The sequence below is a fragment of the Mustela nigripes genome, chromosome 1, assembly GCF_022355385.1.
Source record: "Mustela nigripes isolate SB6536 chromosome 1, MUSNIG.SB6536, whole genome shotgun sequence".
NCBI classification, from domain to species: Eukaryota; Metazoa; Chordata; class Mammalia; order Carnivora; family Mustelidae; genus Mustela; species Mustela nigripes.
The window spans coordinates 14,790,854-14,808,974 of NC_081557.1; the positions used below are offsets into that span (position 1 = coordinate 14,790,854).

At 36.1% G+C, this 18,121-nt stretch overlaps 1 protein-coding gene across 1 annotated transcript; it reads left to right on the forward strand.

The window, feature by feature from the left end:
* The first annotated feature begins 14,534 nt into the window (after window positions 1–14,534).
* Window positions 14,535–15,455, forward strand: LOC132010439 (olfactory receptor 4C11-like). Its single transcript, XM_059388300.1, has one exon. The coding sequence runs from the start codon at window positions 14,535–14,537 to the stop codon at window positions 15,453–15,455; it is 921 nt and encodes a 306-aa protein (XP_059244283.1).
* The last annotated feature ends 2,666 nt before the right edge of the window (window positions 15,456–18,121 follow it).

The following is an 18,121-nucleotide window of genomic DNA, read 5'->3' on the forward strand; positions in this document are numbered from 1 at the left end:
ATGGGTCATTAGTGTGTGAAATGGATTGAAGGGAATAACAGTGACATCAAGATGTTCCTGAAATGACTTGGGTATGAAAGGGTGAAGGTTGAAGAATGGTGATGCTGGAGGGGATGCAGAATGTCTAGCGTGCTGTGTGTAGCTCATTCCCCTTCAGTCCTGTAATTATCCAGCTGCTCTGTGTCTGGGCTTTTAACATCTTGAGCTCAGCACCCAACCTTCTCTGTGGATTTGCTCCAGAACAAAATTATATGCTTTTCCCACCATTCCAGGACACACTGGACACCAATGAACAACACGGTGGACACTTCTTTGCCTCAAGGTGGAACTGATCCTGTAGTAAAATATATTCCTCTGTTTTTTTTTTTTTGTTTTGTTTTTTATGGCTACAGGCTGAAGGCAAGGACCTGTTGGGACCATAATCTTCTTCCGGAACTGTAGTCAACCTCCCTCAACCCTTGTCTTTAAATTCATTTGTAAGAAAACCCCAACTGAGACTCTATGCCTAGGTAAACCAATCTAACACAGAGATATAGAAGATTTTAAGAAATATTTCATAGTACAAACAAAAGAATTTGGCATGGGATGAAGATTTAATAAAGAAGTCATGGGGGCGCCTCAGTGGTTCAGTTGGTTGGGCGGCTGCCTTTGGCTCAGGTCATGATCCTGGACTTCCAGGATCGAGTCCCGCATTGGGCTCCTAGCTTCTTGGGGAGTCTGCTTCTCCCTCTGACCTTCTCCTCTCTCATGCTCTCTCTCACTCATTCTCTCTCAAATAAATAAATAAAATCTTAAAAAAAAAAAAAAAAGAAGTCATGGATAAAGAGTATTCTTCCTTGCATACTGGGAGGATAAGGGAACATAGATGAGTCTTCTTTGCCCATTGAAGTGGCTTCTCCTTCTTAGGCTGAAGGCTTAACTCTGCACTGTCTAAGGAAACTCTAAAGGGTCCCCCAGAGAAAGTTGCCCTAAAAGAAGGGGTGATTCTCCTCAGGATCCACTCCCATTACTCTCTTTGTTCCTAGACCTATAATTAGATCTGAGTCCCAGCAGACCCCTAAAGGTGAGGTTCCAGATGTGACTATGAGGAACACACTGCAATCCAAAATATGATGTATTTTCTAATACATAAATACAGAAATAAGACTCTCATGGAAAAAAAAAAAAAACATAAAAGTCAATCAAGCCAAATCATGGAGCAGAGATTCTTCTTTTAATTTTGTAGCTGGGGAACTGAAGAAAAGTTAACAGTTTTCTTGCTTGGTGACTGTTATATGAGTCAAAAGGTGGTTCATATTAAGCAAATTAGAGTTACCAGACATGACTTGGTTTAATAGAAAGGGAAAGATTTAAAGGCATAGGAACATTGGAATTTAGATTGGATTTGTCAAATGGTTTTTCTTCATCAATTGAGAGGACCACATAGTTCTCTCTTTTCTTATTGATTTGTTCTATCATATTGATTGATTTACAAATGTTGAACCATCCTTGCCACCCAGGGATAAATCCCACCTGGCCATGGTGGATAATCTTTCTAATATACTATATTATTCTAATATACTATATTATTCTAATATACTATATAGAATATGTATTCTAATACCCTATTAACTAGGATCTTGTTGAAAGTATTGGCATCTATATGCATCAGGGATATTGGTCTCAAATTCTTTGTGATGAGGTCTTTGCCTCGTTTGGGGATCGAGGTAATGCTGACATCAAAAAGAGTCTGGAAGTTTTCCTTCTGTTTCTTTCTTTTCTTTTTTTTTAACTTCAGGAGATTAGGTATTATTTCTTCTTCGAAAGTTTGGTAGAATTCCTCAGGCAATCCATCAGGTCCTGGACTCATTTTTTAGGGAGGCTTTTGATCACTGCTTCAATCTCGTTACTAGATATTGGCCTATTCAGGTTGTCAATTTCTTCCTGTTTCGGTCTTGGAAGTTTATAGGTTTCCAAGAATGCATCTGTTTCTTCTAGGTTGCTTAACTTATTGGCATATAACTGTTGATAATAACTTCCGATGATTGTGTCTATTTTCTTGGTGTGAGTCATTATCTCTCCCCTTTCATTTATAATTTTATTAATTTGGGTGCTCTCTCTTTTCTTTTGGATTAGGTTGGCCAGCAATTTATCAATCTTATTAATTCTCTCAAAGAACCAACTTTTAGTTTCATTGATGTGTTCTACTGCATTTCTAGTTTTTCTAGAAACTTTGATCTCTGCTCTAATCTTAATTATTTCCCTTCTTGTTCATGGGGTTGGCTTAATGTGTTGTTGATTTTCCAGTTCTTTAAGGTGTACAGAGAATTGGGGTATATAGGATTTTTTTTTTTTTTTTTTTTGAGTGAGGCGTGGATGGCAATGTATTTCCACCTTAGGACTGCCTTTGCCATATCCCAAAGGTTTTGGAATGATGTGTCTTCATTCTCATTTGGTTTCTGTGAATTGTTTAAGCTCTTCTTTGGTTTCCTCATTGAATCAAGCAAACTTGTGGAGCACAAGGTATAACACGTATGATTTTAGGAGAAGGAAAGGAAGGAGAATTGGGATAAATCTGAGGGAGATAAAACATGAGAGACTGTGGACTCTGAGAAACAAAATGAGGGTTTTGGAAGGGAGAGGGATGAGGGGATGGGTGATCCTGGTGGTGGGTATTATGGAGAGCACATATTGCATGAAGCCCTGGGAGAGTGCTTAAACAATGAATCTTGGAACACTGAAAGAATAAAATAAAATCTATAAATAAATAAATAAATAAATAAATAAATAGGCAAGCATAAAAAATAATAATAAAATAAAATAAAGAATGGATTGTTCATCTAATATCTCCTTAACTCCCTTTGTTGGGTCTAAAACAGACCTGTACCCCTGGGGATAAAAATATATGTTTATAAAAAATAAAAAATTAAAAAAAAAATAAAAGACATACCTTTTATCATGGCTGTGATAAATAAATTTGGCACAGTAGTCATAGCACCCGTGAAAACATTTATGATCACTGCTTTTTGTAGACCAGCCCTTTAGCATCATTAAACTGGGAAATTACCATGGAATGAGAGATAGTTGATCCCAGATAATAGTGGCCACGTTGAAGTACTCAAGCTCCTCAATGGGAAGGTATACATGCTTCCCATAAAGGAGAGAAGATGAAATACACCAATGAGATAATCAATACAAGCAGACTCACCATCTTGGGGTACTTTTTGACAGTGTTCTTAGAAGCAAAATAGAGAGGAAACCTACTCAATATTACTTATCCCAGGTAGCAAAAAAAGGTCTAGGTTAAGCAAACAGAAGTCTAACTTAATCATAAAATCAGAGATTCATGGCTTCACATTAATTCCCAGTCTGGAACCAGTTTATGGATTCAAATTTGTTAAATAAAGGGAAGATTTGATTCCCTGAGGAAAGACCCTGAGACATTTCTATATATTAATCCTCCACTCACCTTTCCCCAAGAGAGACCTCAGGTATTCTCTCAGTCAAATTTTGCATTGGAGAAAAGAAATTATCCAGTATTTCAGGCACTTCTGGACATACTGACCTGAAACTGATTCTAGGAAATCCAAAACAACCCTATGATCCACCAGTCAGAACAGGAGCTTATGGAGGAATGAGTCATTGGAGCTTTAGCTCAGGCCTAATCTGTGCTCTAGGCAGGTCAATGAATTCATCCTATGGTTACTTCCCCAGTTCCAGAATGCATTATTTGCATTGCAGGAGAGAGATGGATCTTAGGGAATGACAGTGGTTACTTACATGTTTAATCAGGTTGAGACTCAAAGAATTGCAACAGCTACAGCAGGTGTGGTTTCCTTGCTTCAACAAAATGACACATTTTCTGGTACCTGGTATGCAGTCCCTGATTTGGCAACTGCTTCTTATCTCGCTGTCTGTAAGGACCATCAGAAGCAGTATGATTGGGGTGCCTGGGTGGCACAGTGGGTTAAGCTTTTGCCTTCAGCTCAGGTCATGATCTCAGGGTCCTGGGATCAAGCACAGCATCTGCTTCTCTGCTCAGCAGGGAGCCTGCTTCCTTTCCTCTCTCTCTGCCTGGCTCTCTGCCTACCTGTGATCTCTCTCTGTCAAATAAATAAATAAAATCTTAAAAAAAAAAAAAAAAAAGAAGCAGTTTGATTTCAGGTTACAAGGCCAGTAATATGTCTTCCATGCCCTACCACAGGAGTGTGTCACCTCTCCAGAAGTATGTCATAATTTAGTTCATAGACACCTCGATTGCCTTTTATTTTACCATACTGTACCAGTATGTACAGTGTGCTGAGTGGATCTAATGATCAAGACGTATCAACTCTAGATTTATTGCTAAGACATTTTTGTCAGAGATTGGAAAATAAGTGCAATTAAAATCAAGGGAATGAAACACGGGGAAATATCCAGGGCCAGGGGTATAAAGCATATCAAAATATTTCTTTTGAAAAAAAAAAAAAAACTAAAACACGCTAAAAGCAGAGGGGGAGGCAAACCATAGGAGTCTCTTAACTATAGAGAACAAACTGAGTTGCTGTAGGAGATGGGAGTGGCTAAATGAGTAATTTAATTTGGATATGAAGGAGGATTTTTGATGTAAGGATCACTGGGTGTTAGAAACAACTAATGAATCACTAAATTCTATTCCAAAATGAATAATACTGTGCATTTAACTAAACTGAATTTAAATAAAACCAGAAAAAAAATATCTCTTTGAAGGTAAAGCTTATCTTGGTCCATCTATCCCCTCCAGCATCAGAAGGTATAAAATATCCAAAAGGACTCTTTGGACAGAGAAGACAACAGCCTTTTTTCTCTGGGTGTTTTACTTTGGCTTATTTTTCAAGTGACTCAAAAAGCTGCTAGTCTGAGTTGGACTAAAGACAAGGCTCTGCCACAGGTCCAGACTGTGGTGCAAGCTTCTATTCCACGTGAGGGCTAAAATTCCACAAAATCAATGGTTCTTGAAGTGTCAGTGGAAGAAGAGGATGCTATTGGAGTCTAGCCATCATCCATATATGGATTGCAGTGCAGACCTTCAGGATTTTGGAGCAAATTCCAGCCATCCTATACAGATCATTACATTGCTTTTGAGAACTGGCTCTTGGCCTGATATCGAGCCTTAGTACAGAATAAGGCTTAACTATGGGCTAAAAGTTTCTGTGAAATTTGAACTGTTCTTCATGAATTTTGTGTTTTCAGATGCAGAACCATAGAGTTGGTATCCAAAGCAGCACTCTATTATGGGACAGACAGTCTCCTTTTATATGTGGTTTTGCTTCCCATGCTACAGTTACCTGATGTTCAGGAGCAGATGATCCTCCTTCTGACACTATGTCAGAAGGTCAGTGGTAGTCTAATGCTACAACATAATGCCTGTGTCATTCACCACATTTCATCTCATCAGATCACCATTTTATCATCTCACTCATCAAAGGAGGAAGGGGGAGTACAATACACTCAGGTATATTGAAAGAGAGAGACAATATTCAGACACTTTTGTTAAAATATATTGTTGAGATTTTTTTATGTTATTATTATTGTTATCTGTTAGCTTGTCTATTTTCTAAATTAATCCTTATCACAGGGATGGATGTATAAGAAAAAACATTATGTACATAGGGCTCAATAATATCCATAGTCTTAGTCACCCACTTGGGGTCTTGATTTACATCACTCTCCCCACAAAAGGAGGGGATACATTATAGGTGATCTGTCCCATGCAGAAACTGAAGAAAATGTTATGCAAAGAAGTGCCCAAATGTTCACACTCCCCACTTTTGCTACCATGCTTTCTCTCTCCCAGCCTACACCAAAGGCCTTATTGGGATTTCACTATGATCAAGTGACAGAAGAAAGTATTTGGGCCTCATATATAGAAAATTCAGCAGTGATATGTAGGTACACCTCAAAAGTGAAAAGATACAACACCACATTCTCATTATGGAAAAACCCCTGAAGGTCCATGGTGAAGGGGGCGTCTCTCAATGAATAAAATGTGAAACAATGCACCCAGTGTTCACTTTCTTTGAATGTGAAATAGCTGGATGTAGAAAGTATACTAATTCATAGGTTTTTGGACTAAGATTTTGCTGAATAATTAGGGACTTGGGAAAAAAAAAACAATCAAAGAAACAAACATTAATGGGAAACTGTTAAAAAGAAAATTTGAGGAAGAGTCATATTTCCATACCTTTCTGAATGAAAAAAACACAAAACATATTTATGTCCATTGTGAATGCTCACCAAGGCCTGATCAGCAGAGGAGGATTATAAGAATCAAGTGCAAGGAATGACCCAGTTGGTGCAAACCAGTCAGCCTATTTCCCATGCATTCCTGGCATTAACCACTGGGGTCACGAACAAAGTGATCTCAGAGGCAGAGATGGAGATTATACATGATCCCAACAGCATAGACTTCCACCCACTAAAGCTACCATGGGCATGACCACTGCCAAGGGCCAACTCAGCAGATACAACCTGAAGTCCCCGATATGGCAACATTCCTTATCATGAACAGCTTGGGTTCTGGTGGATTCCATGGACTGTTTCCATCATGGAAGGGCAGTGTTTCATTCCTTCTGAAATAGACACTTCCTTCGGATAGGAATTTATATTCCCTGCATGCAATGTTGTTAATAAACTACTATCCATGGACTTAGAGAATTTTTAATCCAAAATCATAGCATTTCACACATTACTTTTAATCAACAATCTCAATTCATAGTAAATAAACTGCTACAATGGGCCCATGCTCATGGAATTCATTGGTCTTATCATATTTTTCACTGTCTTGAAGGAATTGACCTGATAAAATAGGAGAATGACATTTTACAGAATTAGTTCTAGTATGATCTATGTAGCAATGCCTTCCAGGGTTGGAGCAAGAGTCCTCAGTTCTCTGGAAGGCCATATATGTTCTGAATCAGCATCAATTTCATGTTGCTCTTCCTCCCATGGCCAGGTCCTATAATCAAAAAACAGGAATGGTAGAAACACCACACATTTTTACTCTTAGTGACTCACTAGCAAACATTTTGCTTCCTATTCCCATTTGCTTATGCTCCTCTTCCTTTGAGGTGTTCATTCCAAAGGGAGAAATGCTTCCCACATGATACACAACAAGATTCTATTGAAAAGAGTGTTAAGACTGCTGCCTGACCACTTTGGGTAGCTTATGCCTTTAAATCAATAGGCAAAGAAGGTTTCTGGACTGGTTGGGGTGAATGATCCTGACAACCAATGAGAAATTGGACTACTACTCCACAATAGAGTTAACGAAGAGCTTAGGTAGAATACTGGAGTTCCTGTAGATACTTAGTCATCATGTTCTGTGATAAGGTCAATAAAAACTATAGTAACCTAATCTAGGGAGAACTACTAATTTCCCAGACCCTTCAGTAATGAAGGTTTGTGTCACTCCAGAAGCTAAAGAACCACAACCAGGTTTGGTACTTGCTGAGGGCACATTGAATACAGAATGGGTAATGGAAGGAAGTAAATATAAATAAACCAAGTGACTGTTACAAAAATGAAGACTGTAATTATTGTATTTACTCCTTATATTATGAATAATTCTGTTTCTGAATATATATATGAAGAAAAAGTCTTTGTTTTCTTCTCTTTCTTATTACCTTATCATGAAACTGAAGATATATTGATATTCAGTCCTATATTTTAGTATTTTATTTTCCATCATAGATTTTAACTAACTAAATATCAAGTAGAAAGTCAAAATCACCCCCAAAATTTACCTTTTCTTCTTGTGGAGGTTTTAGTGTATTTTTTTTTTTTTTGTATACAGGATTGTTATGTGATGTTAGGTGGTATTATAAACATTGGTAGTGTTTATTGGAGGTTAAGTATGATTTACAGAGATGTGTATAGGTACTAAATGGATAATCAATGGGCTTTTAACAATTAATTTTATGTGTGAAGTTATCTAGACCATAGGGTGCTCAGATATTGCTTTCACTGTTGTTTTGGGTTATGACTATGAGATTTTTCAGGATGATATTAACTTTTGAACTTTTAGAATGAATAAAGTAGATTGTTCTCACTGATGTCGGGTCCTCATCTAATGAAATGGAGGCCTGAAAATTACAAAAGCCTAACCTCCCCTGAGTAAGAGGGAATTCTCCTGCCTGAGAGCCTTCAGACTGAACCATTAGCTCTTCTTGTCTGATGACTTGCCCTCTGACACATTAACCCTTCCCTGATTTTATACTAGTCTCCTGTGTATGAACCTGAACTAGAACATCATCTCTTTCTGGTTAACTGAAGTTTCTGGTGTTTAGATTCAAAATGGGACTTATATTATGCAGATTTTGCACTTGCCAGATTCCATATACACAAAAGCAAATTATTGTGTGTGTATGTGTGTCTGTGTGTACAGAAAGATATCAGATCAAGAGACTCAATATCGTTCAGATGTCGATAATATATGAAACAATATACATTTTATACTACCCCTATAAAAACTCCAATGACAATTTTTGCAGACATAGAAAAATCAACTACAAGTTTCATATGGAATATCAAGGGATCTTTAATCAAATAAAAAAAAAATTCTTGAAAAGAAAAATTTGTATGTCCCAAATGTCCTGATTTTAAAATTATTATAAAGCTATGTAATCAAAACTATGGTAACGGCATCAAGCCAGGGACATAGAGAAATGGAATGAACTGGAGAGCACAAAATGTACCATCCCTTATATGGTCAACTGAATTTCTGCAAGGACGCCAACACCATCCAACAGGAAAGAATAATGTTTTCAGCAAATAGTTTAGCTTAACTAGATATTCAAAATCTAGTTATGCAAAAGAAAACTAGATATGCAAAAGAAGGAAAGCAGGGGTGCCTGGGTGGCTCAGTGGGTTAAGCCTGTGGCTTCCACTCAGGTCATGATCCCAAGGTTCTGGGATTGTACCATACATCAGGCTCTCTGCTGGGCAGGCACCTTGCTCCCTGCCCCACCACTCTACCCACTTGTAATCTCTGTGTGTCAAATAAATAAATAAAACCCCTAAAAAAAGAATGAAGGCAGATCCCTAAATTACACTACAGACCAAATAAACTCCAAATGAATCAAAGACTGAAGTATAAGAATAAAACTATAAAATGATTAGAAGGAAAAACTAATGATGTATTTTATGTTGGCTAGCTGAACAGAACAACCAAAAAAGAATAAAATATAAATGAAATAAAAGTTTCAGGACATTAACTTAGGAAATAATTTCTTGAATATGACACCATAAAAACACAGGTTACAGAAGAAATAAACAAATTAATTAAACTATCTCAAAACTAAAAATTGCTATGCATCAAAGGCCACAATCAACAGAATGAAAGGCAACTTGTGGAATTCCTAAAACTCAATATGAACAAAAGGTGAGTAAACATTTCTCAAAAAATATATATAAATGAGCAATGAGCAACAGAAAAAGATACTGAACATCACTAAACACACTCATGCACACTGTCCATAAAATATAAAAATGTTGAAGTCACTGTGAAAGAAATTAAGACCTTCTTCAGAAAGTTAAGAATACAATGACCAAGTCATCCAGCATTTTCACTTCTGGGAATATGCAAAAGCACTGGAAGTGGGGACTAGAAGAGATATGTGTACCCTCATGTCCATATCAACACTAGTCATGATAACCCAAATGTGCAACCCATGTGTCCATCAACGTATGGATAAACCAAATGTGGAATGCATATAATGGTATATTATTCATCACAGAAATGGAAGGAATTTCTGACCTATGTTTGACACAGATATACTCTGATGACATATTGAATGAAATAAACTGTGTATCGTCATGTCTTCTTCAATACCTCCAGACACTGACAGTTTCTCTGAATATCCTTTTATTGATTTATTTCAGTTATGCTGAATATGCAAAATTTTATTATTTTCTCTTGTGTGAATTCTAGAGCTTACTCAGTGCCCACCACAATAATTCTGCTCAACTTCCCTTGTTTTTGATAAACTTGAAAGTTTTGAAGAGAACTAGTAGGACATTTTATATATAAATCTTTATTTGGGGCTTGTTTGATATTTTATTGAAGATCGGACTGGAGTTACGGGTTATTGGGAGAAGAGACACAGAGGCAAAGTGCCATTTGCATTGCATCATGCCAGCAAGTACATACTTTCATTGTGACTCATCATTCTTGAGGTTAACCTTGATCACCTGGATGAAGTAATGTTTGCCACATTTCTCCTCTGTAAATTTATTTCCCCTGCTGCATTCCACAATGCACCTTTTGGAAGGAGTTCCCTGGTGTTCAGCCCACAAATAAGAGATTGAGTGTTACCCTATAACCCTTTCAGAGCAGAATATCTACAAAATAATTAGGAAAATTTTTAATGGAACATTTGTCTATTATTCCCTATTTATTAGCTATTTATTTAAGTGTACATATCATTACAAACTTGTGGGGTATATATAACTCTGAGTTATATATCAATTTGTGTCATTTATTTTGTTGTTCAATTCGTTTCTAGCTCTAGGAATTGTAGGCTGTTTCCAGTGGCTTTGTGTCCCTTTGGCATCTTCTTATCACAGTGTCAGTTACCTGTCTGTGTGTATTACCACTTTCTTGCCAGTTTATCTCATACATTTCCCACCTGAGACCTAGAATCAGCCTTTTGTTTAAGAAATCCTAATTAATTTTTTTTTTTTGGATAAAGGTATCAGGAATCAAGTTCTGCCACTAGATCACTAGATAATCACTGCTTTTTTTTTTTAAATTCTCGTCAAAACCTGTCATTTAAGGCACACATACTTTAATTGCAAGAAGAGATCAGCTTTTCCCCAGAATCCATTAATACATAGTGAAGATCAAGTTCTTAATCTAATCTAGCTCATGCATCTTAATTAAAAGGGAAGGAACACTTTAGGGAATGACCTTCCCCAGACTCCTATATTTGGCATCATTCATGTTTAAATACTGGTGTAGGAAAGGCAAAAGACAAATATGTCCCTGTCAAAATTACAAGTGAGAGCGGATATCAGAAAGTGTGAGAAGAATCCTGGACCAACTTTGTCTTCTGGCATGCAGGTGAGAACCTGAACCACAGTGACATCAAAAGAGATCAGACAGAATTTTAAAAGGATATTTTTTATTCTCATTGGAGTAAAGAATGGCCAAATTACATTGAGAAGAAAAGAGAATGACTGAACATCCTACCCTTTGCATAAACGCTTAACAAAACTGGTGAGTTTGTGTTGGGGATTAACTTAGTTTTATGTCATACTCTGAGAAAATTCATCTGATCTATGCCAAATGTGCACCCTAATACATAAAAAAGGCATTTGTGGAAAATTGAAAGCTTAGGGAATTTTCTACAAGTGCTTGACAATCTAAACTGAGAAGACAGAATAAAAGAAATACGCAGTAGCTCCTGGTGGAGACAAAGGCAAATAAAAATTGTATCTAGTTCCATCCATGTTGTGATTCACAGACCTGTACCCCTGGGGATAAAAATATATGTTTATAAAAATTAAAATAAAAAAAACATAAAAAAAAAAAAAAAAAAAAATTGTATCTAGTCCAGTGTTCCAGGATGCTCCCTGGAGATGATAATTTTACTTGGGATGTAGTAGGCTTCCCTTTTCAGTGGTCACAGAGTATCGACAGACTGAACACTATTGGTTTGTATCAAGATGAAATTCTCTTAATTCTTTCATTTACTTTATGAATATTTATTATTGAATATGTACATTTTTCTAGACACTTGAATTCAGCAGTGAACAAATAAATATTGCCTTCCTTATGTTGCTTCTTTAGAATGTATGCCACTCAAAACTATTCTTACTTGAACAATCCAAATCTTTCAGTCTGTACCTTTGTAAGACACATGATAGATAACAGATGATGGATGATAGATGATAGATAGATAGATGATATATAGTTCATACATACATACACAATAGGTTGATAGATGATACATAGAAAGGTAGATAGTAAATTGATAAGTAGATGTATGCATGAATGGATAGACAGATAGACATCTCTTTATAATAATTAATTGTTAGAAACTTCAGACAAGTTTTCACTCCTGTTTGCTGAAGAGCTGGACAAAAAGCATATTCAGCAAACTCATCAGAGTGTACGGGAACCAGTAGTTAATGGCAGTGCAGTGGGGGCAGTGCAGCTGAGGCATGATGTGGTAAAGACCCTTGAGTCCAACTGTCTCTACAGTGACTCACACTCTTACACAGATATTTAAATCCTGCTCTAGCCCTAGAAATCTTGCTGTTTCTGCAGCCTGTGTCAGAATACAGTTGTTATGTATCAGTAATATGCCAAAGGCAGCAATAAACCATCTACTAAGAGAAGGTATTTAAAAAGCTTTATTTTGTTGCAGCATCATTATGACAGATTTTCAACTACCAATGGGAATATTTTAAAAGATAAATCATCCTCCTAACTTTGATTCCAAGAATAGAGTTTCCCCATCCTGAGGCCAAAAACATACTATCTTAATATTCTCATAAATACAATTAACTGATATGAGTCTGTGTGTGTGTGTGTGTGTGTGTGTGATATTATTCTGCTGTCAATGAAAATATTACCATCTTCAACAGACAGTCCTGAACTCTGCCACTTTACAACATATTTTAGAATCCATTGTACATACATCAACTTCCTTTTGTTTGATGATTGCATAAATACCATCCCTGAATCATTTAGCTTCCTTCTGGTGGGCATTGACCTTGTTTCTTACCTTTGATCAATATGGAAAGGATTGATGTGATGATCTTCCTGCCTATGAGTGAGATTATTTGCAGCAAACACATACACCAGACCTGTGTCTATATGACGTTGAAATATCACCAATGCTAAAAATTAACCCCAGAGAGATTGTATCCCCTTAAACTCCTGCCAAGAATGTGTGGAATAAATTGTGTCCAACATCATTTTCAGAACTGTTTGTTAAGAGACATTTATCAAAACTGTCATTTTGTTAATCTATGTGAAAAGATAAATAATTGGATTTGAGAAGAATATATTTTTCTATGAAAGAAATTGATAAACTTTTACAATATTTTTAATAAGAATTCCTTTGAGATCAATTATTTTGCACATTTTCATTTTAACTGTTTCTTTTTTAATTTTCTTGATTTATTTAGAGAGAGAGAGAGAGAGAACACAAAAGCAGGGGAAGGTACAGAGGAAGAGGGAAAGATAGAATCTTGAACAAGCTCCATCCCCAGTACAGAACCTAGCATGAGACTGGATTCCAAAACCCTGAGATCACGACCTGAGTGGAAATAAAGAGTCAAATATTTAACCAGCTGAGCTACTCAGGCACCGTGTGGCTTGTGTTCTCAATCTTGAGATCCATTTATATTTGAGAAAATTAGGCTTTTGTCTGCAATACATGTTGGAAATATACTTAATTGCCTTGGCACTTATACATTTAATTGTGCTATTATATGAGAAATGTATGTGATAAAGACAGAAAAGGATTTTTCCAGTTTGGTATATATAAATGAATATTCATTCTTTTCCTATTTCTATCTTTTACTAAAGTCAAGGCATGGGAATTGAAAGAACATGTGTTCCAAGAATCATATGAAAATGTTTTAGCTATGACCTACAGTTTCTTTATCTCATTGTCTAAATCCCTGGTGCTTAAAATGACATGAAATTGGAAAAAATATTTTGATTTATGCCAAATGTTCCCTATTTATCCTTTATTTTTAAATCAGTCTCTTTTTGTGTCTTAAGAAAATATGCAGAAAGACCCATCAAAACACTGGACGAGGTGAAGAATTCTACTTTGGACAACATAGGATAATGTAAAACGTATAAAATGTTATGATAGAATCTGAATTCACAACTATAAGCAACTATAAATTACAGAGAGTTAAAGTAAAAGGAAATAAATTTAGTCAAGGGAACGGATCAAAATAAACTTAATGATGGACCAAACATTCACTGCCAAAATATTGCTTATTTCTCTTTTGTATTTTTTCTTTTCCCCTCAACCTGTCTCTCTCTCTCATAAGTTTCATTAAACAAACAAACAAGGAAAAGTATTAAAAGTTTCTGTGTCATTCATTGAATGTTCAGAATATTTACTAGAAGATACTTCATAAATATCTATCAAGTTCTAAAAGTATAAAAGCACATTATGTATATTATGCAAGAGTTTTCTCCTTTTTGCAACATTCTACCTTAATGGGTCCATGATATAAAATAAGGAAAGATATTCAGCTCAGAAAGATATCCTTTCCTAATAAATTCATTAAATTAATGTTTATTATGCGTGAAGAATTGGGTACTTTCTCATTCTTAATATATTTCCTTGTTTCCATAAGCAATCAGGAGAATAGATTGTGAATAAATATGATCTCTGCATTAATCAAGGGAAAACAAAACACGGAAGATAAGGGATTACCCAAAGTGGCCCATTCATGAACAAGCATATGGATTTGACCTTCAAATGGAGTATTCATTTCCTCATATTTCTTTCTTTGCAGATTAATTATTTCTAACCTGCATTTTCTCCACTTGGCCTGAAATAATGGAGCAAAATAACACTGTTACTGAGTTCATACTGCTAGGATTGACCCAAGACCCAATGAAAAAGAAGATGGTATTTGTAATCTTCTTCATATTTTATGTGGGAACTGTGGTAGGGAATTTGCTCATTATTGTGACCATCAAGTCCAGCCGCACACTTGGGAGCCCCATGTACTTTTTCCTATTTTATTTGTCCCTTGCTGATTCCTGCTTCTCAACTACAACAGCCCCCAGACTAATTGTGGATTCACTCTCTGCACAAAGAACCATATCTTACAATGAGTGCATGACTCAAGTGTTTGCAATACATTTCTTTGGCCCCATGGAGGTCTTTGTTCTCATCCTCATGGCTATTGATCGCTATGTGGCTATTTGTAAGCCCTTACATTACCCAACCATCATGAGGCAGCAGATTTGCACAATCCTGATCATTCTTGCATGGATAGGAGCTTTTATCCATTCCATTGCTGAGATAAGGCTGGCCTTGAAATTGCCTTTCTGTGGACCCAATTTGATTGATCATTACTGCTGTGATTTGCAGCCCTTGCTAAAACTTGCATGCATGGACACGTATATGATCAACCTAGAATGGGTGTTTAACAGTGGGAGCATTTGCACAGGCAGTTTTGCGATTCTGATGATTTCATACATTGTCATTTTGCATTCACTGAGAAACCACAGTGCAGAAGGGAGAAGAAAAGCTCTCTCCACCTGCATTTCTCACATCATCGTAGTAGTCTTATTCTTTGTTCCATGTATATTCATATATGCACGCCCCCCAACCACTTTCCCTATGGACAAGATGGTGTCCGTATTTTATACTATTGGGATCCCTTTTCTCAACCCATTCATCTACACACTGAGGAATGCAGAAGTGAAAGATGCCATGAGAAAGCTATGGCATATCACAACCTCCTCATAAAGCAAGTGATGAATTGAGGGTTTTTGTGGATTCTTTAATCTGTACAGATGTCAAATATAATAGTGTATATCCTCACTTGTCCAACACACTCTATTACAATGCACCTGATTCCTTACTTTTTTCTGTACTTCTGCTCTCTAACTTGTAGCTTCCCTTGTAATGCCAGCCAGGTTCTTTCTTCTCCTGAGAGTTCAATTTTGGTATTGTTGATTATGAAATACTCCTCACATTTCAGTCTACACTCTGGTTTGATTAAAGAAAGATATTTATACACAATCACAACTGTTCAAACAGTGAGTATTCATAAATAAAAAAGAGCATATTCTCTATGATTTGTAATTCTCTCTATAGAAAATTTCAAACAAGATATCCTGCTTTCTCTTGAACACATCAGAGCAAAGGAACTAACTTTGTGTGCCAAGAATTATTTTTCTTATATCATTCATTCATTTTAAAGATTTCCATAATTGTGAACACAACACCAAAAAGGGGTGTGTGTGTGTGTGTGTGTGTGTGTATAATAAATTATTATTACTATTCACCTTATTTTTCCTTTGACTATCAGGATAATTGAAGCGTTATTTATGGGATTTTTTTATGTATGGGATTTTTTAAATATAACATTACATGCCCTGGAGATATTCAGCTAATTTGTATGATTTCTATATAGGAGCTACAAGAGAATTTTACAACTCTAAAAGGAAAAGAAGCAAAATAATGTTTGTTGTTAAAACTAAATAATAATTTAAAATACACTATAGCTAAAACATATTTTTTGAGATTGACATACAGAAAAGTAGAACCCACTTTGGAAGGGGGAAGCATATTATTTCATTTACTGCTATGTTTTATAAATGGGATAAAGGAAATTGCCAGAGGGACTCAGAAATACTCACTTGAATGTCTCTAGTTAGAGTGAACCTGGAGTTAGAGTGAACCTGCTTTTGTAGCAGGAAGCCACTTTGTTTCTCTGTTTGTCCTTTCCTAGTAAAGCAGTAGTGAGGATGGACAAGTTAGAATTGTCAATAGAATTCAGTGTTCAGGGGCGCCTGGGTGGCTTAGTAGGTTAAAGCCTCTGCCTTCGGCTCAGGTCATGATCTCAGGGTCCTGGATTCGATTCCTGCATCAGGCTCTCTGCTCAGTGGGGAGCCTGCTTCCTCCTCCCTCTCTGCCTGCCTCTCTGCCTACTTGTGATCTCTGTTTGTCAAATAAATAAATAAAATATTTAAAAAAATTAAAAAAAAGAATTTGGTGTTCATAATTAACAGAGCAGATTAGCTACCATGAGATTTTTTCATGAATTTTTAACTCACTGATTGCAGAGAGTACAAAAGTGTTAATTCAAAGGTGTACATGCTCCTGATATTTACACCAGCATTATCTCCAATAGCAAATCTATGGACACAGACCAAGTTTCCATTGAATGATGAATTGAATAGACAGGGGTATGTATTTCTCAGCCATTAAGAAGAATATGAGTGCAGCGTTGGTGGTATAGTGGTGAGCATAGCTGCCTTCCAAGAAGAATATGATTGTGCCATTTGCAATGACGAGGTTTGAGCTAGAGACTGTTAGGCTAAGCTAATCAAGTCAGTCAATGAAAGAGAAATACCACACGATTTCACTCATGTGGAAATTAAGAAAACAATGAGTATAGGGAAAAACAGAGAGAGGTGGGCAAATCAAAAAATGGGTTCTTAACTATAGAAAACAACCAGATGGTTACCAGAGGGGAGGTGTCTAGAAGGAGGGTTAAATAGGTGATGGGGATTAAGGAATGGACATATCGTGATGATCACTTTGTATGGTATGTAAGTGTTGAATCTCGAAATTGTACACCTGGAAATCATACTACACTGTATGTTAACTAACTGTAATCTAAAAAAAAAATAAACCTTGAAAAATAAATAAAAAATATAATTCATTACTTTCATGTATTCAAGTTGACCACATCCTTAGTAACTGTTATAAGATTCCAGTTTATTTTTAATGCTGTTGCCCATTATTTACCTGGAAAAACCTTTATAATATCAATAGTTTCCTCTTGTCAAAGTTATTTTAAAATAAATTTATGGAAGTATCATGTTTTCAATGTTCTCACTACTTTTTGATTTCTGGGTTATAATAAAGTTAATGACTGCACTAGTGACAAAGTAGGCATATTGATGGACAAAAAATATATATATACATACACATACACATATACACATATATATGTGTATATTTCCTCTTTTAAATGTCTGAATAATAAAGATCTCACATTTTCTCTCTTGATTCTTCAGTTAGGGGTGAAGTTGTATCTGTACCTTAGAATCAGTGAATAATGATGCATTGAACTCAGGAATGCAGATAGCCCTTCACAATCATGATTTCAGATTCTTTGGATATATACCCAACATTAGGATTGATGGATAGCCGTTCTACTTTCAATTTTTTGAAGAACCAATATATTCTCTATAATGACTGCGCCAATTTATATGGTCATCAGTAGTGTACATGGGATCCCTTGATTCCTCATCCTCACCAATATTTTGTATCTCTTATCTTCTCAATAAGAGACCAAAAAAAAAATTTTGATAATGATTTTCATTCGCATTTTCCTAATGATGAATGCTGTTGAGCACCCTTTGAGACACCTGTTCACCATTTGTAAGTCTTTGAAAAAT

Coding starts and splice junctions, on each gene's coding strand:
- LOC132010439 (XM_059388300.1), top strand. CDS start 14,535: ATGGAGCAAAATAACACTGTTACTGAGTTCATACTGCTAGGATTGACC.